Source organism: Leucopleurus acutus, assembly GCF_964270905.1.
Source record: "Leucopleurus acutus genome assembly, chromosome: 7".
NCBI classification, from domain to species: domain Eukaryota; kingdom Metazoa; phylum Chordata; class Mammalia; order Artiodactyla; family Delphinidae; genus Leucopleurus; species Leucopleurus acutus.
In genome coordinates, this window is record NC_139150.1 from 89950774 (window position 1) to 89976765 (window position 25992).

The 25992-nt window shown below is 36.8% G+C and overlaps 2 protein-coding genes across 2 annotated transcripts in view; one reads left to right on the plus strand and one right to left on the minus strand.

The window, feature by feature from the left end:
* CENPP (centromere protein P) overlaps window positions 1-25992 on the minus strand; it is a gene marked incomplete at its 5' end in the record, with an annotated part of 225920 nt that overhangs the window by 33502 nt on the left and 166426 nt on the right. The gene's annotated exons all lie outside the window — the stretch shown is intronic.
* ECM2 (extracellular matrix protein 2) overlaps window positions 14233-25992 on the plus strand; it is a gene marked incomplete at its 3' end in the record, with an annotated part of 35529 nt that continues 23769 nt past the window's right edge. Inside the window, exons 1-2 of the mRNA XM_082842601.1 lie at window positions 14233-14328; window positions 25188-25500. Coding sequence (XP_082698727.1) covers window positions 25212-25500 — 289 coding nt within the window. The 5' untranslated portion in view covers window positions 14233-14328; window positions 25188-25211. The remainder of the gene's footprint in view (window positions 14329-25187; window positions 25501-25992) is intronic.

Consider the following 25992-nt stretch of genomic DNA (forward strand, 5'->3'; position numbering starts at 1 on the left):
CTTTCTCTCATTGCTTTGGGCATAAGGCTAGGTTGTTTATTTGTGATTTTTCTTGTTTCCTGAAGTAAGACTGTATTGCTATATACTCCCCTCAGAACTGCTTTTGCCACATGTCCCATAGATCATTGTGCTTTCGTTTTCATTTGTTGCTAGGTTATTTTTTGATTTCCTCAGTGATCCTGATCCATTGGTTGTTTAGTACCATATTGTTTAGCCTCCACATGTTTGCGTTTTTTCAGTATTTTTCTTGTAGTTGATTTCTAATCTCATAGAGTTGTGGTTGGAAAAGATGCTTGACATGATTTCAATTTCCTTAAATTTACTGAGGCTTGCTTTGTGGCCCAGCATGTGAACTCTCCTGGAGAATGTTCCATGTGCACTTGAGAAGAATGTGTAATCTGCTGCTTTTGGATGGGATGCTCTATAAATATCAATTAAGTCCATCTGGTCTAACATGTCATTCAAGGCCTGAGTTTCCCTACTGATCTTCTGCCTGGATGATCTGTCCATTGATGAAAGTGGGGTGTTAAAATCCCCCACTATTATTGTGTTACTGTTGATTTCTCCTTTTATGTCTGTTAACATTTTCCTTATATACTGAAGTGCTCCTATGTTGGGTGCATATATATTTACAATTGTTATACCTTCTTCTTGGATTGATCCCTTGATCATTATGTAGTGTCCTTCTTTGGCTCTTGTAACAGTCTTTATTTTAAAGTCTATTTTGTCTGATACTAGTATTGCTACACCAACTTTCTTTTGATTTCCATCTGCATGGAATACCTTTCTCCATCTCCTTACTTTTAGCCTGTACGTGTCTCTAGATGTGAAGTGGGTTTCTTGTGGACAGCACATATATGGACCTAGTTTTCGAATCCTTTCAACCAGTCTATGTCTTTTGGTTGGATAATTTAATCAGTTTACATAAGGTAATTGTTAATATGTTCTTATTGCCATTTCGTTGTTTTGGATTTGTTTTTGTAGGCTTTTTTTCCTTTCCTGTTTTGTTTTCTTGTGATTTGATAACATTCTTTAGTGTTGTGTTTGGATTCCTTTTATTTATTTGTGTGTATACCTATTAAAGATATTTGATTTGTGGTTGCTATGAGGTTTTGATATAGCAGTCTATATACATACATAATTGTTTTAGGTTGCTGATCTCTTAATTTCAAATGCATTTCCAATATCCTGAATTTGTGCTCTCCTCTTCTCAAAATTTCTGGTTTTGATATCATATTTGTGTGCAGATGATTTCCTACCTTTACTTTATGTTTGCCTTTACTGGTGAGCTTTTCCATTCGTAAATTTCTTGTTTCTAGTTTTTCAATATCCGTAAATCAATCAGTGTGATATATCACATCAACAAATTGAAGAATAAAAACCATGAGATCATCTTAATAGATGCAGAAAAAGATTTTGACAAAATTCAACACCAATTTATGATAAAAACTCTCCAGAAAGTAGGCATAGAGGGAACATATCTTAACATAATAAAGGTCATATATGGCAAACCTACAGCTAACATCATAATCAACAGGGAAAAGCTGAAAGCATTTCCTCTAAGATCAGGAATAAGACAAGGGATGTCCACTGTCACCACTTTTATTCGACATACTTTTGGAAGTCCTAGCCACAGCCATCAGAGAAGAAAAAGCAATAAAAGGAATCCAAATTGGAAAAGAATAAGTACAACTGTCACTGTTTGCAGATGACATGATACTATACATAGAAAATCCTAAAGATGCTATCAGAAAACTACTAGAGCTCATCAATGGATTCAATAAAGTTGCAGGATACAATATTAATACACAGAAATCTGTTGCATTTCTATACACTAACAACAAGAGATCAGAAAGAGAAATTAAAGAAACAATCCCACTTACCGTCACATCAAAAAGAATAAAATACCTAGGAATAAACGTACCTAAGGAGATAAAATACCTGTACTCCAAAAGCTATAAGACACTGATGAAAGAAATCAAAGATGACACAAACAGTTGGAAAGATATACCATGTTCTTAGATTGGAAGAATCAATATTGTCAAAATGACTATACTACCCAATCTACAGATTCAATGCAATCCTTATCAAATTACCAATGGCATTTTTCACAGAACTAGAACAAAAAAATCTTAAAATTTGTATGGAGACACCAAAGACCCCCAAATAGCCAGTTCAATCTTGAGTAAGAAAAACGGAGCTGGAGGAATCAGGCTCCCTCACTTCAGACTATACGACAAAGCTACAGTCATCAAAACAGTATGGTATGGGCACAAAAACAGACATATAGATCAATGGAACAGGATAGAAAGCGAGGAATAAACCCACACACCTATGGTCAATTAATCTATGACAAAGGAGGCAAGACTATACAATGGAGGACAGACAGTGTCTTCAACAAATGGTGCTGGGAAAACCAGACATCTACACATAAAAAAATGAAATTAGAACATTCTTTAACACCATACACAAAATTAAACTCAAAATGGATTAAAGACCTAAATGCAAGACTGGATACTATAAAACTCTTAGCAGAAAACATCGGCAGAACACTCTGAGATAAATCGCAGCAACATCTTTTCTGAGCAGTCTCCTAGAGTAAAGGATATAAAAGCAAAAATAAATAAGTGGGACCTAATTAAACTCAAAAGCTTTTGCACAGCAAAGGAAACCACTGACAAAATGAAAAGACAACCCACAGAATAGGAGAAAATATTTGCAAACAATGTGACCGATAAGGGATTTGCCTCCAAAATTTACAAAGAGCTCATGCGACTCAATATCCAAAAAACAAACAACCCAATCAAAAATGGGCAGAAGACCTAAATAGACATTTCTCCAAAGAAGATATACAGATTGCCAACAAACACTTGAAAGGATGTTCAACATCACTAATCATTAGAGAAATGCAAATCAAAACTACAATGAGATATCACTTCACACCAGTCAGAATGGCCATCATCAAAAAATCTACAACCAATAAATGCTGGAGAGGGTGTGGAGAAAAGGGAACACTCTTGCACTGTTGGTGGGAATGTAAATTGATACAGCCACTGTGGAGAACAGTATGGAGGTTCCTTAAAAAACTAAAAATAGAACTACCATATGACCCAGCAATCCCACTACTGGACATATACCATGAGAAAACCATAAATCAAAAAGAGACATGTACCACAATGTTCATTGCAGTACTATTTACAATAGCCAGGACATGGAAGCAACCTAAGTGTCCATCAACAGATGAATGGATGAAGAAGATGTGGCATATATATACAATGGAATACTACTCTGCCATAAAAAGAAATGAAATTGGGTTATTTGTAGTGAGGTGGATGGACCTAGAGTCTATCATACACAGTGAAGTAAGTCAGAAAGAGAAAAACAAATACCATATGCTAACACATATATATGGAATCTAAAAAAAAAAAAAAAGGTTCTGATGAACCTAGGGGCAGGACAGGAATAAAGACACAGACGTAGAGAATGGACTTGAGGACACGGGGAGGGGGAAGGGTAAGCTGGGGTGAAGTAAGAGAGTAGCACTGACATATATACAGTACCAAATATAAAATAGATAGCTAGTGGGAAGCAGCTGCATAGCACAGGGAGATCAGTTTGGTGCTTTGTGACCACCAAAGGGGTGGGATAGGGAGGGTGGGAGGGAGATGCAAGAGGGAGGGGATATGGGGATGTATGTATGCATATAGCTGATTCACTTTGTTATACAGTAGAAACTAACACAACATTGTAAAGAAATTATACTCCAATAAAGATGTTTAAAAAATACAAAAATGGAAGTATTTAGAATTAAATATATTAAAAGATGTATACAGTCTCTCAAAGAAACTTATAGAACATTACTGAACACAACTGCTTACTTGAAGGAACACCGACAGGTTAAATTTTTGATAATTTGGGAACAAAATGAAAAATGACATAATGGATGGCATAAAAAAAAGAATCCATGAGTTCATGCTGATAGCAAAAACATTCAAAAGGAGGGTGGGAAGGATGGAAAGCTCTTCTTCACAAAAGAATGCCACCAAATAAGAAATGAATGATGGAATTTCAAATCACTGTTTTGCAACCTCCATAGTAAGAACTGATCTGCAATGGATGCTAAAATCATTAGGTGAAAGATTATAGGGAACAGATTGTGTCATATAATGTCATCCAGTAGGTTATTTATTAATTTCAAAGGAAAAAGGTCCCTTTTCAAAGATGAGATTTGGCAGACATCACCTTAGTGAGGAGATCAAACTTAACATCAGGAATAATGAGACATCAGATCAAGTATGTTCTGAGGTCAGCACTGAACAGGGAACAGTACCTTTCATCCAATACATCTGCCAAAAACTTTAACCAAAATCTAATCATGAGGAAAGAATAACCTATCCAAGTTAAAGATTTACAAAACAATTTACAAAACGTTGTTCAAAAATGTCAATGTCATGAAAGACCAAAAAAGACCAAAAAAAAAAAAAAAAAGAGAGAGAGAGAGAGAACTGGAGAACTGCTGCTTTAGACTGATGAGACAAAACATGTCGGGACTTCCCTGGTGGCACAGTGGTTAAGAATTGGTGGGCTTCCCTGGTGGTGCAGTGGTTGAGAGTCCGCCTGCTGATGCAGGGGACACGGGTTCGTGCCCCGGTCCAAGAAGATCCCACATGCTACGGAGCAACTAGGTGCCACAGCTGCTGAGCCTGTGCTCTGGCGCCTGCGAGCCACAACTGCTGAAGTCCGTGCGCCTAGAGCCTGGGCTCTGCAACAACAGAGGCCACTGCAATGAGAAGCCCACGCACCGCAATGCAGAGTGGACTCCGCTTGCTGAAACTAGAGAAAGCCCGCGCACAGCAACGAAGACCCAACGCAGCCAAAAATAAATAAACAAATAAATAAAGATACATGTCAACTAAATTAAAAAAAAAATGGGCAGAAGACCTAAATAGACATTTCTCCAAAGACAACATACAGATGGCCAAGAGGCACATGAAAAGATGCTCAACATCACTAATTATTAGAGAAATGCAAATCAAAACTACAATGAGGTATCACCTCACAACTGTCACAATGGCCATCACCAAAAAATCTATACAATGAATGCTGGAGAGGGTGTGGAGAAAAGGGAACCCTCCTACATGGTTGGTGGGAATGTAGATTGGTACAGCCACTATGGAGAACAGTATGGAAGTTCCTTAAGAAGCTAAAAATAGGGCTTCCCTGGTGGCGCAGTGGTTGGGAGTCCGCCTGCCGACGCAGGCGACGCGGGTTTGTGCCCCGGTCCGGGAGGATACCGCATGCTGCGGAGCGGCTGGGCTTGTGAGCCGTGGCTGCTGGGCCTGCGCGTCCGGAGCCTGTGCTCTGCAGCGGGAGAGGCCACAACAGTGAGAGGCCCGCGTACAGCAAAAAAAAAAAAAAAAAAAGAAGAAGCTAAAAATAGAGTTACCAGATGATCCAGCAATCCTACTCCTGGGCATATGTCCAGAGAAATCCATGGTTCAAAAGGATACAGGCACGCCAATATTCATTGCAGTGCTGTTTACAATAGCCAAGACATGGAAGCTACCTAAATGTCCATTGACAGATGAATGAACAAAGACGATGTGGTACATATAAACAACAGAATATTACTCAGCCATTAAAAGAATGAAATAATGCCATTTGCAGCAACATGGATGGAACTGGAGATTATCGTACTAAGTGAAGTAAGTCAGACAGAGAAAGACAAATATCATGATATCACCTATGCGGAATCTAAAAAAAAATGATACAAATGAACTTATTTACATAACAGAAACAGACTCACAAACTTCGAGAACCAACTTATGGTTAGCAGGGGGGAAGGGTAGGGGAGGAGGGATAGATTGGGAGTTTGGGATTGACATGTACACACTGCTACATTTAAAACAGATAACCAACAAGGGCCTACTGTATAGCACAGGGAACAGTGCTCAATATTCTGTAATAACCTAGGGACTTGCGTGGTGGTCAGTGGTTAAGACTCCATGCTCCCAATGCAGGGGGCCCGGGTTTGATCCCTGGTCAGGGAACTAGATCTCACATACCGCAACTAAATATTCCACATGCCACAACTAAAGATCCTGCATGCAGCAATGAGGATCCTGTGTGCTGCAACTAAGACCCAGAGCAGCCTAAATAAATTCTCTAATAACCTAAATGGGAAAATAACTTGAAAATGAATAGATACATGTACAACTGAATAACTTTGCTGTACACCTGAAACTAACACAACATTGTTAATCAACTATGCTCCAATATAAAATAAAAATTAAAAAAAAAAGAAAATCCCTTAGCCCAGGAAAAAAATGATATCATCGAGTTCAGTGTCTGAGAATAACCTTCTGCAGCATTTCCAGTAGAATGTCATCTAGTTTCTACTAGAATCCTTTGTCTAGTGGACTTAGCATCTCAGTAGGCAGCTCAGTTGGACACTTCTAGTTATGAGAAAGGGCTTTTGTTTTTTAAACTCAGCCCAAATCAGCCTGTCTGTATCATCTGTCCATTGATTTTGGTTCTAGTCTCTGGAGCACAGCAGAACAAGTCCATGGCCTGTTTTAATATCTACAGTCTCTTCTGTCTTTGTTCCTCAGTCCCTCTAAATTCACCTGGCAGGGCCACTTCTCTCAAAAATCAAGTAGCCGAATGTGAATGAATTCTTGTGCTACTTTCTGTTCCATTGGTCTATTGATTTTCCTTGTGTTATTACCAAACTGTCTTAATTACTGTAGCTTCTTATAATAAGACTTGATATTTAGGACAGAAAGTCCTTTAGCCTTGTTCTTCTTCAAGAATGGCTTGGCTATTCTTTGGCCTTTGTATTTCCATGTACATTTTAGAATTTGTCTAGTTTAATAAAAACAAAAAAAATACATCTTTTTCTTTAATTCTCTAACCATAGAAAGACACAATTGATTTTTATTTATTAATTGTATATCTGGAAAACATGTTAGATGATTTAATAATTTTTCTGAAAGTTATTTCAGATTTTCTTTTTCTATTGAGGTAACATTGATTTTTAACATTATATAAGTCTCATGTGTACAACATTATATTTCTACTCCTGTATACCCTGCAATTTGCTCACCACAGAAAATTTATTTTCCGTCTGTCACCACACAGTTGAGCCCCTTTACTCATTTCACGGTCCCCAACCCCTTCCCGCCACCATTTCAGATTTTCTATGTATACAATGATTTTACCTGGGCTAATCAGAGATTTTTCCTTCTTTTACTTAATTTTCTTTTAAAATAAATTTATTTCTTTATTTGTTTTTGGCTGCATTGCTGTGCGCTGGTTTTCTCTAGTTGCGACGAGCAGGGGCTATTCTTTGTTGTGGTGCGTGGGCTTCTCATTGTGGTGTCTTCTCTTGTTGCGGAGCACAGGCTCTAGACGTGCGAGCTTCAGTAGTTGTGGTGCGTGAGGTCAGTAGTTGTGGCTCGTGGGCTCGAGAGCACAGGCTCAGTAGTTGTGGCCCACGGGCTTAGTTGCTCTGCGGCATGTGGGATCTTCCTGGACCAGGGCTCGAACCGGTGTCCCCTGCACTGGCAGGTGGATTCTTAACCACTGTGCCACCAGGGAAGCCCTTGATTTTCTACTTATACATTTAAAACATTTTTTTCTTTTTCTTGCCTTACTGCACTGGCCAGGACCTTCAGTGAGCCTGCTTGTCTTATTCCCAGAAAGGGAAAACTTTCAATATTTCAACACTGAGTATTTTTTAATAATAGCTTTACTGAGATATAATTTATATATCATTAAATTCACCCTTTTAAAGTACACAATTTAGTGTTTTTAGTATTTTCATAGTTGGGAGCCATCACCACTACCTACTTTTGGAACATTTTGGTGACTCTATAAAGGAACCCTGTACCCATTAGCAGTCACTCCCCATTGTGCCATCCCAACTCTTACCCTCCTCACCCCAACAACCACTCATCTACTTTCTGCCTGTACGGATTTGCCTATTATGGACATTTCATATGAAAGAGCCATACAGGGCTTCCCTGGTGGCGCAGTGGTTGAGAGTCCGCCTGCCGATGCAGGGGACGCGGGTTCGTGCCCCGGTCCGAGAAGATCCCACATGCCGCGGAGCAGCTAGGCCTGTGAGCCATGGCCGCTGAGCCTGCGCGTCCAGAGCCTGTGCTCCGCAACAGGAGAGGCCACAACAGTGAGAGGCCCGCGTACTGCAAAAAAAAAAAAAAAAAAGAGTCATACAATATGTGGCCTCTTGTGACCGGCTTCTTGCACTGAGCATAATCTGTTTGAGGTTCATCCATGTTGAACATGGATGCATCAGTGCTTCATTCCTTTTTATTGCTGAATAACATTCCATTGTAGAAACAGACCACACTTTATCCGTCCATCAGCTGATCGATATTTGAGTTGTTTCCACATTTTGGCTGTTATGAATAGTGTAGCTACACAATTCAAAATTCGTGTACAAGTTTCCATGTGGATTTATGTTTCCACTTCTCTTGGGTATATAGCTAGGAGTGGAAGTATGTTGTTTTTTTGTAGATAACTCTGACAGACTAAGGAGTTCCCTTCTATTTTAGTATGGTAACAGCTTTTTCTCTCTTCCTTCTTTAAACATTAAGGTGATAATATAATGTTTGGATTTTATCCTTAAATCAACCAGGTATTTCTTAAGTAAACCTAGTGTAGTCATGATATATTATCCTATTTATATACTGCTAGATTTGGTTTGCTAATATTTTACTTTTTTTAAAATCTATGTTCACTAGTCAGACTGATCTATAATTTTCCTTTCTTGTAATGTCCTTGTCAGGTTGCAGTATGGTATGGTTATGCTGACCTTAAAGAATTCTTTGGTAGAATTTGTTGATTAATATAGGCCTATAGTATTCTTTGTGGGAAGGTTTGAATTTATGGTTTCAATAGTAGACAATTCAGATTTTCTATTTCTTCTTCTGACAGTTTTATTAAATTGTCTTTTTCTAGGAAGTATCCATACTATCTAAATTTGCTGGCATAAAGTTGTTTATAATATCCTCTTATTTTAACTGTTTTCACTCTGTAGTAATAGAAATTTTCCTATTCCTCATACTGGTGATCTGTGCTTTTTCCCTTTCTCCTGCATCAGTCTTGCTACATATTTTATTAGTTTTGTTAAAAAAAATTTTTTTTGGCAGTGTTGATCCTGTCTCCTGCATGAATTTTTCTATTTCATTGATATTTTTGCTTTTAATTTTTTTTTTTTTTTTTTTTTTTTTTGCGGTACGCGGGCCTCTCACTGTTGTGGCCTCTCCCGTTGCGGAGCACAGGCTCCGGACGCGCAGGCTAAGCGGCCATGGCTCACGGGCCTAGCCGCTCCGCGGCATGTGGGATCTTCCCGAACCGGGGCATGACCCCGTGTCCCCTGCATCGGCAGGCAGACTCTTAACCACTGCGCCACCAGGGAAGCCCTGCTTTTAATATTTTTGACAAACACCGCCAGGGCAAAAAGGTGCTCATGAACCCTCTCAGATCTAAACCCAGTGATTCCTTATGGTCTTTTTTTTTAATCTCATTGACGATTTTAAGATGTTTTTAAATAGTGATCCAGTGATCCAGTTTTTTAGTTGTCTTTGAAGGGAAGGTTGGTAGAATCATCTAATCCTCCAATATTGGATATAGAAAACTGAAAATTTTAACCGTGTATTTAAAAAATTTATGCTACTTATATATATTACCTATTCAAACATACAAAAATCATTTAAAAAATAAAGTGGCAGGTAAATGGACATTTTACATATTTCCGGTGGGAGTATACATTACAAGAATGTTTTTGGAAAGCAATCTGGAAAAATGCACCAAAACTCAAAAAGGGGAAAAATCCAAATGTCCACTGATAGGGGAATGTATCATGGCATATTCATACATTAGTACTCCACTTAAATGTAAATATTCCTCTGAGAGGGTAAATTCAATGAAAGCAAATGAAGCACTGTCACACTTCAGCGTGAGTTAGCTGAAAAGGCATTTAACTATGGCACTAGCAAGGGATATAGAATAGGCCTGAAGCAAGATAAGACTCCCATTTCTGAGAGGGGAAATTTAGCTTTATCTGAGCAACTACACCCTTAAAAGAAAGACTAACTCATTGAAAATATTGAAAAGGTGACTTTACTCAAACATATGTTTTGGAGTTGGAACCCATGCTGGCTGTGCTTGTAGCCTGGGCACTCAGGGACCTGTTGACACCCTGTTTGGTGACCAACACCAAACTCTGCAGAGTGGCTGTCAGAGCCAAGCTTTAGAACATAGTATGGCTGCAGTAATAAAAAGGAGGAGAGCACCAATACCAGCATTTCCCATGTACTACTGTGGTTAACATAGTTTCTGCAGGACTCATGTAACAGTCCATTAACCCACAAGATTTTAGAGCAGGGACCTCAGAAACTGTATAATCTGGTTCTCCGCAACTTTGCCAATCTTGGTATGATAATCTTGGCTATTCCTCTATGCTGCTATTTAAGTTTCTTCTTTTTCTGATTGTTTAAAGATTTTTTAAAAAAAGTTCTTTTTTTTCTGATCTGGTTATGAAAAGCTCAAAACATTATAAAAGTACAGAATTACATACTAAAATCCTCCCATAATTCCATCACCCAAAGATAACCACTAACAGTTTGTTGTTTATTTCTTCCAATTTGTTCTCTAGGAAGATGTTAAATTGTATACATTAAAAGAAGGGAACATAATAGCACGTGTACTATTTTAAAATTTCTTTCTTCCTCTTGGTATATTGTGGACAATTTTGCATGTCTATATAACAGTTACTTCGGTCTCTCTACGTAGCTTTATGGCAGCCTACTGTTCCCTATCAGTATATAACTGGTTAATTCCCCTCCCCCTTTGGGAACAATACTTCAGAGTACTTTCCTAGAGGCACACTTATGCAGAGAAAGATGTGTTTCTACAATGGATTCCTAGAAGTGATATGCTGGGACAGAGTATAGCTATTGTTAATTTGTCCTGTTTCTTATTTATTTATTTATTTCGCTCTGCTGGGTCTTAGTTGTGGCACATGGGGTCTTTAGTTGCTGGCATGCGGGCACTTTTAGTTATGCGGGATCTAGTTCCCTGATGAGGGATTGAACCTGGGCCCCCTGCCTCGGGAGCGTGGAGTCTTAACCGCTGGACCACGAGGGAAGTCCCTATCCTGTTTCTTTTGAGGACAACTTAACAATAGGTATACTCGGTCCCAGCATTTCACTTCTAGGAATCCATTATAGAAGAGTTTCTCAGACTCACAAACTTAGAGAACAAACTTATGGTTATCATGGGGGAAGAGTGGGGGGAAGGGATAGTTAGGGAGTTTGGGATTGATATGTATATACTGCTATATTTAAAATGGATAACCAAGAAGGACCTACTGCATAGCACGAGGAACTCTGCTCAATGTTATGTGGCAGCCTGGATGGGAGGGGAGTTTGGGGGAGAATGGATACAAGTATAGGTATGGCTGAGTCACTTTGCTGTGCACCTGAAACTATCACAACACTGTTAATGGCTATACTCCAATATAAAGTAAAACGTTTTTTTAAAAAAAATATGTTTCTGTTTGCCCTAAGCAAGCAATGTGTCCAATACTGCATGTCATCCACATTGTTTTCCTCCCAAAACAATGCATAAATCAGGACACTTTTTTTTTTTTTTTTTTTTTTTTGCGGTACGTGGGCCTCTCACTGCCGTGGCCTCTCCCGCCGCGGAGCACAGGCTCCGGACGCGCAGGCCCAGTGGCCATGGCCCACGGGCCCAGCCAACCCGCGGCACGTGGGATCCTCCCGGACCGGGGCACGAACCCACGTCCCCTGCATCGGCAGGTGGACTCTCAACCACTGTGCCACCAGGGAAGCCCCAGGCCATATTTTTTTTAAAGACTTTTTTTTAGAGCAGTTTCAGATGCACAGAAAAATTGATAGGAAGGTTACAGAGGTTTCCCATATATCCCTAGTCCCCCCCATCACACAGCCTCCCCTATTATCAACATCCCCCACTAGAGTGGTGCATTTGTTACAACTGATGAACCTATACTGATGCATCATAATCACCCAAGTCTATAGTTTCATTATGGTTCACTCTTGGTGTGTACATTCTATGAGTTTAGACAACAGTATAAACACGTGTATCCATCATTATGATATCATACAGAGTATTTCCACTGCCCTAAAAATCCTCTGTGTTCCACCTATTCATTCCTCCCACCACCAACCCCTGGCAACCACTGACGTTTTTACTGTCTTCATAGATTTGCCTTTTCCAGAATGTCACATAGCTGGAATCACATAGTACATAGCCATTTCCGAATTGCTTTTTTTTACTTAGTAATATGCATTTAAGGTTGCTCCATGTCTTTTCATGGCTTAATAGCCCATTTCTTTTTAGCACTGAATAATATTCCATTGTAGGATGCACCACAGTTTATCCTTTCACCTACTGAAGGACATCTTGGTTGCTTCCAAGTTTTGGCAACTATGAATAAAGCTGCTGTCAACATCTGTGTGCAGGCTTTTGTGTGGACATAAGTTTTCAACTTATTTGGGTAAATACCAAGGAGCATGACTGCTGAATTTTTCTAGGAAACCACCAAACTACCTTCCAAAGTGGCTGTACCATTTTGTACTCCCACAAGCAATGAATGAGAATTCCTGTTGCTTCACATTCTCACCCGCATTTGGTATTATCAGTGTTTTGGTTTTTGCAATTCAAATAGGTCTGTAGTGGCTTCTCATTCTTGATTAAATTTCCAAAGCTCTTTTCTGATTGTGGGTAGGTATTTTGGGGTGGAGATGAGGGGAACTCCTATCTCTAATGTTAGAATCTTTGCAAATGTTTGGTAATCTTGGGCTACCTGCATATGTTAAGAACACTGACCCAAAGCTCTGAATGTGTGGGTGGAGATAGTCAACTTTGTGCTTGTACTGGGTTGAGCTAGTCTGGATTCTGAAGATGGGGGTTCCCTTTTCTACTAGACACCCAGGGCCAAGTGGAAGAGAACATGGGTTCAATTTGGGGGTAAATGCCTAATACTTTGAACAAATGATGGAGACATCAGGAAGGTTGGGGTCATATGCCCTGCTTCTCTTGAGTACAGTTTCCCAACGAATCTCACCATTCCCAGGATCTATAATTTCTAAACCTGGAACACCCTCAGAGTTACCTTGTCTCATACGTGTTTTGTTGTCATCTGCCAGACAGAGCCTATGTACCTTCAGTTTTCAAGGAATTTCTCAACATTTCTTGTCTTCTAATAGTACTAATTATTTTGTAGTGCAGTGTTACATTTTTAAAAACAAACATAGTTTTTGTTATTTTTAGGAATTTGGGTGGCCCATGTGCTCAGTCCATCATCTTGATTTGATCTATCCAGGTCATGTTAAGATTTTGGAAAGACAAAAATGTATCTTCTCTCTGTCAAATAATTTAGACCCATGAGGTAAGTAAGAATTTTAAAAAATAGATCTTATAATTACCTAGTCTACGACAGGCATTTTGTATGTGCTATTCATTCTATCTGCACAAAAATTTGAAAGATAGGTATTACCATCCCAGCTGTACAAAGAAAAAACTTTAGTCACAAACAGCAGTAACTCACCCAAGGTCCTCTATAAGCAGCACTGTGGGCCAGGAACCTTGATCTGTCTCTGACCTGCTTATTTGCAGATGAAGAAACTGAGGCTGAGGTAGATAATTAATTTGCCAGTTACCTTAATCAGAAGCCTCATAGCTCCCTTGAATATTTTCTTCGTATTGCTTAAGGTTGGAAGTTACATAATTTCAATGACATTAATATGTAACAGCTTTCTGTTTTGTTAACAATATTGTGTGTGAGACTGGTGTGGCAGGCAGAGAGCCGATGAGAGAGTTAAATAACATTAACCCAATTAAAGGCATTCCAGGAAGGCATAGTCCTCTAACTTGGAACGTTAAGATTTTTAATGTAATTAGTCTATGAAAATCACGCATTTCTTAATCAAGCTCCCCTTTTGTGCTTCCAACTCCGCCTTCTCAGCCTACAGACTAATGCTTTTCCCCCCCTCTGCTGCTTTCCACTTTTCCCATGATTTAGAACAAATATTTGCCTTGGTAACTATTTTCCCTGGTTACTCTCTTGGCTGGTTTTCTGCACAAAGAACCGAAAGGCATGTATCCCCAAGGGAAGCAGTTATTTTAGATTTTGCAAAGAAGTCAGTTAACAATTTTCAACAATCCCTTCTTTGTTTTAAAGAAAGCTCTGGTTTTGTTTCATTTTCATCTGGAGACTTAAATGACACCAAGCAAAGCCTACTTAGTTTAGATTTCCAGGTAAAATGTTTTAAATTTTAAGTTTCTACTAAAGCATGTGGAATGGTTTTAATATTTGGCTGTTTTATGTTGCAAATATGTTTAACCCTTGAGGAAATAAGCTCTTACTAATAGATTTTAAAAGTTTAAAGTGTACATTATTTTGTTTACTTGTTTTTTTCAGGATGACTACTTCCGAAGTATTTAAAACTTTATGAAATTAGGATTCAATATATTTTTATATGTTTAAATAGAATTACATGCTCAATAGAAGTATAAGTTGGTTTGAAAATTTCATTCTTTTCTATTTTTAAGTCCTAAAAGAGCATAAAGGATTAATTAAAAATGTTTTTCATTATAAGCCTATAGAGTGAAGTTAAAAGGGATAATAGGCATCTCATGGCTTTGTGTAGAAGTTTAAAATTTAATTTAAACCCTTTTAAAGCTTACTTAAGACAGATGACGAAGAATTTTAATGGAAAAAAATAATAAGTTAACCAAGATTTACAGATGATATTTAATGTTGGGATAAACACAATAAATGCTAAAATGAAAGAAAATTTTACTTGATCAAAATAATACCTACAGTGATTAGACCTATTGTGTCATAAAAGTTTACCTCTAGAAACATATTCACTCAATTATAAAGTTGTTTTTGGAATAAATATTAAATAAATGTGAAATTCTATAAATCACTGAAAATAACAAAGGCCGAGGCATCAATGATAAAATTAGTATTGAGAGGCCATTTCATAAACATTATTTAAACATTTCAATTAGACTATTTAGATTCTGATTTTCTTAAAATTAAGATAGCTCTGTAAATTTATTTTTGTACATATCTATTTAGATTTCTGGATAAGTAAAAGTGAGCCAGTTTGGGAGGGGGGTGGAAGACAAAGAGGGATGGGGATAATGGGAGAAGGGTGAGCTTGGGCAATGCTCTGCTAAGTAAGAGGCTCAGGGACAACACGATGCCTGAGACACTCATGGAAGTTTATCTCCAGAGCCCTTAGATCCAGGGCCTGACTCCTCATAACTCTCACCTACCACAGGATGGAGAGTCACATATATGACTGTCAAAGCAAGAAAATCTCCATGTACAGATTTTATGTAGAGCACATTTTATGTAGAGCACATTTTATGTATGCTCTCTGTCAGAGCTCACTTCCCCCGCCACTCAGCAAATTCTACTTCTACCCTGTCTCACAGTGCAACTTTTCATATTGCTTTCCCCTGCTGCTGTTGCTATTTCTTCCCAACATATTACCTTGCTCTCTGAATGGGCTTTGACAATTTTAGCCACCAATCAGCTAGGGGATTTGCTCCTCCCTTATATTTTGCATGTTAGTTTTTCTAAAACTAATATAGATTATGAAAAGTTGTTCTAATATAGTTTCATTTCAGTGACCTACAGTAAAGGGTTTGAAATTACTGCAGTAATTAAAGTACCTATATACTGAAAAAGAGATTGCATGCTGAGGTTAGTTGACATGAAAATAACTTAGAGGCTGCTATTTGTTGAGCCAAGGGAAAATGGTGACAAGTCAGCATATGATCCAAGTACATCCTGACTACAGGAGGATAATTCTGGCAGATGAAGTTATAAAAAGAACTGAGATTCAAGAGGGCAAACTAAGCAGATATCACTCTTTTCCTCTTACCAAATACCTAGACATAAGAGAAGATATATTACAAACAAATACACACATGGATATATAGCTGCAGTAGGAAATAAGAAGGGGAGCTTCTGGTGAGACAGAAACTGTGAGGAATCCTTCAAATACAGAGAGAAGATGGGAATGAATTTAAAGAGAAAAACCATAGCCTTGAATAGGTATGGGAGAGAACTGTGTAAAAAGAGCTTGTGTGGAAAAGAAAGAAGTCATTAGAGTAAAAGATCCTAAGAAGGATACAATAAGGAAAAAAACAAAACCCGTACATTATAGTAGAACTTCTGAATATTAAAAATGAGTTCAAAATCTGAAAAAAAAACTTCTACAGAGAGAGGAAAAAAGACTTATTACAAAGAGATGAGAATCAGATTCAATTTAAACTTTTCATCAGTAACAGATATAAGAAACAAATGGAACAATACCTATGAAGTATTGAAGGAAAATTATTCTAAAATCATAATTCTATTTCCAACTAAACAAAATGATATTTTCTGACATATATGAATTCAAAACTTTTACAACCCAAAACATTCTCTAAAAGAAAAATGATATATTTCAGGGAAATAAAACTAATCTGAGGGAACTCATGCTTCTTATAATGGCAGACTATGCAATTCAGACCATTCAGCCTACTGAGAATAATTAGAAAAAAATAGGAAAAAATAACAGGGCCAATATTTGGGATAGGACTGGAATCCTAAGAGGTCTGGAACAGCTTTTCTTCTGGAGGCATCTGTGGAACCAAAAGAGGTGACTGAGAAGCTTAGTATAGCTTTAAAACAGCCTCTCAAGTCAAGACAGAAACAAAACTCAAGGAATGGGGCCAATCAAGCAGCAGGGGTGGCAGGCAAAAGTGATGCAGATGAAATCACCAGGTTTTGGTTTGGGACTTAAAGTATAATTATTAATTAGTTATAGTGAAACTCAGCTTCAAATCATTCAATTTATGATTGTTAGTGCCCTTAACCTCATGTCTGAATGTAAATCCTTTTAGGATAAATAATAAATATATCATTGTAGGCTTCAAAGTATATTCACAATTTTTCATATACAATGGTTGGCAATCAAATGCCATCAGGCATAAGAAGAAACAGAAGAAAATGGTTAAAAACCTAGAAAGAAATAACAGACAATAGAAATAGACATATAGAATGTCCTGAAATGGAGTTTTCAGACTCAGACTTAAATAAATTGATTAATAAGTTCAAAACGTGAAAAACAAGATTGAAAATTTCAGTAGAGAAACAGAAACAATAAGAACCCACTGAAAAGCCAAAAAACTAAAAAAACACAATAATAGAAAAATAGAAGTCAATGGATGGATTTAATAGCAGATAAACCATAGCTGAACAGATAATTAGTGAATGGAAGGGAGGTTAGTGGAATAACCAGAATCAATCACAGGGTGAGAGAAGGATAAAAAATACAAGAGAGGGAAAGTGACATTAAAGACATAATGAGAAGGCTATCATACGTGTCACTGTAGTTTTGAAAAGAAAGAGGAGAGAGAAGTAGGAGAGTATTATTTGAAGACGTAAGGGCTAAGAAATTTCCAAATTTGATAAATATCAGTCCACAGATTCAAGAAGTGCTATGAATCCTATATAGGATAAAACCAAGTAAATCATATCTATGTACAACAGAGTAAAACAGCTGAAAACCAAAGCCAAAGAGAATATCTTAAAAGCAACAAAAAAAGTTACTTTTAAAGGAGAAATAATTAGATTGACAGATGACTACTCAACACAAAATATGGAAACAAGAAGATATTGGAATGAAATCTTCCAAATGCTGAAAGAAAACACTTGTCAATCTAGAATTCCATATTTAGCAAATACATCCTTTCAGAATGAACATAAGATATAAACATTTTCATATGACCAACAAACAAAAGAACTGGTCATCAGCAGTCCTGCACTAAGGGAATTACTAAAAGGTATTTTTTAGGAAGAAAATAATCCTGATAGAAGACTGGAGATACAGAAAGAAATAAGAAGAAAGAAAAAGGATAAATGTTTAGGAAGATCTAAATCAGTGGTTCTTAATTGGAGGCAGGCTGAATACTTCCACCCCCAAGACACATCTGGTAATATATGAAGACATTTTTGGTTGTTATAACTGAGAGGAGGTATCTACTGGGTAGGAGCCAAGGATGCTACTAAATATACAAAGGCCAGCCCCCCACCACAACAAAGGAATTATCCAACCCAAATGTTAATACTGCTAAGGTTGAGAGAGCCTGATCTAAATGAACTTTCAGCATAAAATAATAATAATCTTTTGAGGGTTTAACAAATATAAAGAATTAAAATATACGACAAAAGTAGTATATGTTCTAGGATGAGGTAAGTAAAGTTAAAGTCCAGAAAGAGGTAAAGGTACTAATTTATATTAGACTTGATAAGTTAAGGATGTATGCGGTAATCTCTACAAAGAACTTTATAGTGAAAAGTATACAATTACTAATGGAATAATAAAAACTAAGCAATCAATTAAAAAGAAAGCAAGCAAGAATGGAAAAAAAACACACAAAGAACAGGCAGGACAAATAGAATGCAAATATTCAGAAAATATATTTAAATTCAAACATATCAAGTGTTACAGTAAATAAAAATAGACTTTCTATTCCGATTAGAAGATAAAAATTGTCATATTGAACTAAAAATGATACGCTAATAGAAAATATATTGAAAATATGAAAGGCTGAAAGTAAAATGATGCAAAAAATATATTAAGTAGACATTAATAAAAAGAAAGCAGCTACATTAATTAGACAAAGTAGATCTTATGACAAAACACACTACTAGAGATACAGAAAGTACCTAATGATAAAAGCACCAGAAATATATAACAATTCTAAATGTGTATATACCTATACCATGGCCTCAAAATATATTAATAAATATGACCAAAGTGACTTATATTAAATTTCATCCAAAAATAAACCCAAGAGACAATATAGTTAAAAACAACAGAAAATCTATTATTACATTATTTATAAATTAAAAATTACAATTAAGAACATAAAAATGCTCACTTTGGCAGCACATATACTAAAATTGGAACAATACAGAGAAGATTAGCATGGCCCCTGAACAAGGATGACATGTAAATTTGTGAAGCATTCCATATTTTTACATAGAGAACAGACTTGTGGTTGCCAAGGGGGAGGAGGGGAGGAGGGGAGGGAGAGGGATGGGCTGGGAGTTTGGGCTTGGTAGATGCAAACTATTATATTTAGAATGGATAAACAACAAGGCCCTAATGTATAGCACAGGGAACTATACTCAATATCTTGTGATAAACCATAATGGAAAAGAATATAAAAAAAGAATGTATATATGTTTATAATTGAGTCACACTGCTGTACAGCAGAGATGGGCACAACATTGTAAATCAACTATTCTTCAGTTTAAAAAAAAAAGAAAAAAGAACACAAAAATATTTCCAGAAGATATATGCACAAGAGTGTTTTGTTTTGTTTCATTTTTTGGCCATGCCACGCAGCTTGTGGGATCCTAGTTCACTGACTACAGATTGAACTCGTGCCCTTGGCAGTGAATGCTCAGAGTCCTAACAAATGGACCAAAAGGGAATTTCCACAGGAGTGTTTACAACAGAGGAAAAGTGGAAAAAATTAAATATCCATCACCAAATTGTTTGTTACATAACTTATGGAATGAAAATAGAGTGCACAGACCAGATAGATTTACATATATTGACATATATGTCCATATGACCACAATTTATTACTGAATGGAAAGAAAACAGATTGCAGTATATCGAACAATTCCATTTATGTTTAAATATATATGTTCATATATGTTTAGAAGGTATCATGAAAGATACCCTTAAACTAGGGGATGGGAAACTATGGCCCATAGGCCAAATTCTGTTTTTCAAAGTGCCATCAGAATACAGTTGTGGCCATCCATTTACTTGTCTATGGTTATTTTTGGCTACAATAACAAAGTTGAATAGTTTTAACAGAGACTGTTGTCCTGCAAAGCTAAAAATATTTACTCTCTGGACCCTGAAGAAAAAGTAGGTCTACCGTTGTACTAAACTATGAATTATCGTTAAGGCAACTTGTTTTTTATGCCTGTGTATCATTTTGAGTTTTTAAAAATTATGTACTAGTTTTAGAAACTTAAACACATCTTAAAAAGCATTGATAAAAAAAGATTAAGAACTCAGGAGAAAGAAAACTGTGTGAACATGGCTTATCTTTAAATCTCTTATGGGCCATGATATGAACAACAAATTGTAGCTCAATCTAAGGAAGACTTTTCTGACAGAGCTGTCTGAACATGGAAGATAAAGAACTTCCCATTACTGGAAAAGCAGATGACTTCAAAGATTCATTCAAAATCTGAGTTCTATACAGTGAAGCACCATTATAAATGATATAGATTGCTAGGAAGCAAAAGCATCACCTGGCCACAATGAAAACACAAACTGAAAGTAGGATCATAAATCAATGAACATGCAACTCTGACTAAATAAGCATATAAGCATACCACAGAGATGTTGTGTGTTTGGTTACAGACAACCACAATAAAGCTAATACTGCAACACAGGGAATCACACAATTTTTTTTGGTTTCCCAGTGCATATAAAAGTTATGTTTACAGTATACTGTATTCTATTTAATGTGCAATAGCATTATATCTAAAAAGATAATCAATGTTCCTGTCTTAATTAAAAAATACTTTATTGCTAAAAAAATGCTAGCCATCATCTGAGCCTTCAGAGCATAATAATCTTTTTGCAACAGTAACATCAAAGATCACTGATCACAGATCACCATAACAAATATAGTAATTTGGTAATAATGAAAAAGTTTAAAATATTGTGAGAATTACCAAAATGTGACAGCATGAAGTGAGCAAATGTTGTTGGAAAAAAGGTGCCAATAAACTTGCTTGATGCAGGGTTGCCTCAAACCTTCAATTTGTTAAAAAATGCAGTATCTGTGAAGCATGATAAAGTGCAATAAAACGAAGTATGTCTGTACTGTCTCCACAGTTTTGTCTTTTCCAGAATGCCATGTAGTTGCAGTCACACTGTACTAGCCTTTTCAGATTGGCTTCTTCCACTTAGTAATAAGCATTTAAGATTCTTTCATGTCTTTTCATGGTTTGAGAGCTTTTCTTTTTAGTGCTGAATAATACTCCACTGTTTGGATGTAACACAGTTTATTTATCCATTCACCTACTTAAGGATGTCTTGGTTGTTCCCAAGCTTTGGCAGTTATGAATATAGCTGCTGTAAACATCCATGTGCAGGTTTTGGTGTGGATATAAGTTTTCAGCTCATGTGGGTAAATATTAAGAAGCATGACTGCTGGATTGCAGGGTAAGAGTATGTTTAGTTTTGTAAGAAACTGCCAAACTGTCTTACAGAGTGGCTGTATGGTTTTGTATTCCCACCAGCAATAAATGAGAGTTCCTGTTGCTACACACCCTTACCTCACAATTTGTCAGTGTTTTTGATTTTGGCCATTCTAACAGGGTACAGTGCTATCTTGTTGTTTTAGCTTGTGATCTACTATTTTAAAAATCCAGATTTGGGAGAAGAAAGTAGAAATTCTGGATGATAACTGTGGATTTGTCTAGTTCTTGCAGCTATACCAGTTTTTTTCTTCATGTAATTTGAATCTGTACTGTTCAGTGTATAAAGGCTTAGAATTGTTACATCTTCATGAATAGATCCTTTTATCATTACATAATGGCTCTCTTTATTCTTTTTCATCTTATATTAATATAGCCATCCACTTTTTTTATTGAGTTAAATATGTCTTTTCTTAAAACTTTATTTTATTTATTTATTTTTTTGGCTGCATTGGGTCTTCATTGCTGCGCGTGGGCTTTCTCTAGTTGAGTCGAGCGGGGGCTACTCTTCATTGCAGTGTACAGGCTTCTCACTGCAGTGGCTTCTCTTTTGTGGAGCACGGGCTCTAGGCATATGGGTTTCAGTAGTTGTGGCACATGGGCTCAGTAGTTGTGGCTCGCAGGCTCTAGAGTGCAGGCTTAGTTGTGGCGCACCGGCTTAGTTGCTCCACGGCATGTGGGCTCTTCCCGGACCAGGGCTTGAACCTGTGTCCCTTGCATTGGCAGGCGGATTCTTGAGCACTGTGCCACCAGGGAAGCCCCCACTTTTCTTTTGATTAGTGTTACCAAAATATATATTTTTCCATCCTTTTAATTTTAATCCATTTGTATCTTTATTTAGCATGAGTTTCTTATAGGCAGCATAGAGTTGGGATTTTATTTTATTTTGTTTTATTTTATTTTATTTTGTTGTGGTGGGTCTTAGTTGAGGCTGCAGGCTCCTTAGTTGTGGCATGTGAACTCTTAGTTGTGGTATGCATGTGGGATCTAGTTCCCTGGCCAGGGATTGAACCCAGGCCCCCTGCATTGGGAGCATGGAGTCTTAACCACTGGACCACCAGGGAAGTCCCTAGAGTTGGGTCTTAATTTTTAAAAATTCAATGTGGACAGTCTCTGTGGCAATTAATGAATTCACATTTAATATGATTTACATGTAATATGTTTTGGATTATTTCTATTACTCCACGTTATCACCTTTATTGGTTTATTAGCTATAACTCTTGTTTTTTTGGTGATTACCTTAGGGCTTATAGTATGCATCTTTAACTTATTACAATTATCTTCAGTTGATATTCCACTTTGCTTATAGTATTAGAACATAACAGTATATTTACACTTCCTCTTTCCTCCTTTCTGCTTCTGTTGTCATACATTTTACTTTCACTTAAGGTAGAAACCCCAAAATACAGTATTATTATATTAATCAACACAACTGTTAAACAGATGACTGTATTAAACTAGCATCTTTTAAAGAGATTTAAAAATAAAAAAGAGTATTTATCTACATATATGCCATTTCCTGTGATATTCATTCCTTTGTGTAGATCCATAATTCTATCTGATATAATTTTCCTTCTACTTTAGCATTTCTTACAGTGCAATTCTGCTGGTGATTAATTCCTTCAGCTTCTCTATGTCTGAAAAAGTCTTTATGTTGCCTGTGTTTCTGAAAGACATTATCACTGAGTATATAAGTTGATTTTTTTCAGTACCTGAATGTCATTGTTCCACTGTCTTCTGGCTTGTACTGTTTTGAATGAGAAGTCTTTTATTCTATTCTTAACTTTGTGTCTTTTTCTCTGGTCACTTTTAAGATGTTCCCCTTATTACTGGTTTTAAAGCAATTTGATTATGATGAATATTTGACATAATTTTCTTCATATTTCTTATTTTGGGGGTTTATTGATCTTGGATATGTGGGTTTATAGTTTTCATCAAATTTGGAAAATGACCAGTCTTTATTTCTTCAAATATTTTTGTGCCTCCCTAGTCCTTCAGGGACTGGAACTGGACATAAATTGATCTTCTTGAAGTTGTCCCATAGTTTGAAGATGCTCTGTTCATGCTTTTTACTGGTCATGTGTGTGTGTGTGTTTCATTTTGGATAATTTCTGTGACTATGTTTACAAGTTTACTAATTTTTTCCTGCAGTGTCTAATGTGCTATTCATCCCTTGCAGTATAGTTTTTCCTCTCTCACATTGTAGTTTACATCTTTAAAAGTTCAATTTGGATTTCTTTAAATATCTTTCCTCTACGTTCTTGAACATGCAGATTATGGTTTTAATAACTTTTAATGACCTACTTAATAATTATGTCAGCTGTGCTATGGATGGGTTTCAATAGATTGATTTTCCTCATCATGGGTCAACAATTCCTGTTTCTTTGTGTGCCTGGTAAATTTTTGCTGGATTTCCCAGTACTTGTTGGGTGCTCTGGGACATAGTTAAGTTGTTGCACACAGTTTGATCCTTTCTGGAGGCTTGCTATTCAGTGCTGTAAATGGGATCAGATCAGCCGTTAGTCTAGGGTAAATTGTTTTCTCTGATGTGCCGATGCCCTTCTGAGCACTCTGTCTGATGCCGTTTGCAGTACAGGTTCTCCACTATGACTGGTGGACACACAGAGTCTGCCCAGCCTTTTCTAGCCTAAAGGATGTTTTCTTTTTCTCCTTCATGGTAGTTCTTTCTCAAGTGTTGAGTAGTTTTCTCATACAAATGTGCTAATCATACTCGGTTGAAGACTTGATATCTTTGGAAGTCTTTTTCAGGGTAGCTCTCACCTCCCTGTGCTCTGCTCTGCAAACTCTTGCCTCTCTGGCATCCCCAGGATCCCAGGTTTTTCGGTTTCTTTTTTCAACTCAGGGAGATTGTTGGGCTCTGCCTGGGTCCTCACCCTGGTCTTCAGCCTCGGAAGGAACTCCCTCCAGGCAGTGAGCAGGAGCTCAACTTGGATTTTCCCCCTCTCAGGGATTTCTGTTCTGTGCTAATCCATGTTCAAGGTTTGAAAAAGTATTCATTTCTCAAATATGTTTTTCAGCTTCACCATGTGCAGGGCCCTGTACTCCTCTTGAGACCAGCTGATTAAAAGTTACTCTTTGTCCCTCTTACCTCTTTATAACTGATAGTAGTTTGCTGTTTGCTGTTATTTTTATTTGGTGCAATTATGCTCTTTCCCCCCAACAAAGAAAATTAGAACAGTAGAGAATAAAATAATAAAATATAAGAGCTGGGAAAATGAATTGTGGATGATGTTAGTCACAGAATGACTTGGCAGAGAGGTGGAGAGAAACCTCCTGAGTAACCTCTGAAAACCTACAACACAGTGGTCCAGAGAGGGGTCGGCACACTATGGCCTGGGGGGTAAGTCTGACCCACTGCCTGTTTTGGAATTTGTGTACACAATTGTGCACATATAATGTACACAAACTGTGCACATATCACGTACACAAACTGTGTACATATCACATACACAAACTGTGTACATATTGTCTACCTTCATGTTACAAGGGTCGAGTGGAGTAGTTATGACAAAGACTGCATGGCCTGTAAAACCTAAAATGTTTACCATATGGTTCTTTATAGAAAAAGTTTGCTCATGTCTGGTCTAGCAATAAAGTACTAAAAATTATTTGATTCTGACAGAAAAATTCTAAATTCTGACTTGGCAGTAATACTATAGCATAGAGCCCATATATTATATGTGTTATATCTCACAGGCTTGCTGCTGAGGGATATAGGCAATTATAGGCCAATTTTCAGAGGTAAAAATTTAGTCACTAACTCTGAAATTCTGTTTCATTCTCATCCTAGGAATCAAATAGTGAAAAAGCAAGCATGAAGTTTTCAAGCTTGTATTGTTTTCTTCTGCTTCTCGTTATTCAAACTGACTTTGGACAAAATGAAGAAACTTCTAGGAAGGAAAGAAGGAAGATGTATTATAGAAGACAGAGAAAAAGTTCCTCGCCCATCCACAGATCCAGTAGACAGCTTGGAATTCAGCAAATGAGGATAGTTACACCAGCAGCAACACTTCCCATGGTTAACTTGGATTATAGTACGGAGGAAAAGTTTGAATCCTTTTTAAGATTTCCCGGAGTAGAAGCAAGCTATAATGTGTTACCAGGTAAGAAAACAGTAGGAGAGAGGAAGAGAGAGAAACTCCAAAAAGAAAATTTTTTAAAAATTCAAGTTATTATATTATCTTTTGGTTTAATCTACAAAGATAAATTTTGAAATAATTTAAAAAACCATTCACAGAATATACTTATAATACAAATTATTGTAAAACAGAAAAAATATTACTTATCCTATAACTACATTTATAAAATCATAGTTACTATTTTGGTTTATTATTTCTAGTCTGTTTACTATGCCATGTATTTAAAATAGTTGTAATCATAATATAGTAATATACATGTCAAAACTGCTTTTTCATTTATCATGATAGATCATCTAGGATATAGAAATAAATGATTCAGATGAGTCTATGAACTCACGGCTATTAAATATTTTCAACCAAACATGAAGTTAAGCCACTGAATTTATTTTATATAGACCAAACTACTGAATTTTTAAAGTTTGAAAAGATTGGAAATTCTTCCAAAGATTTCAACTA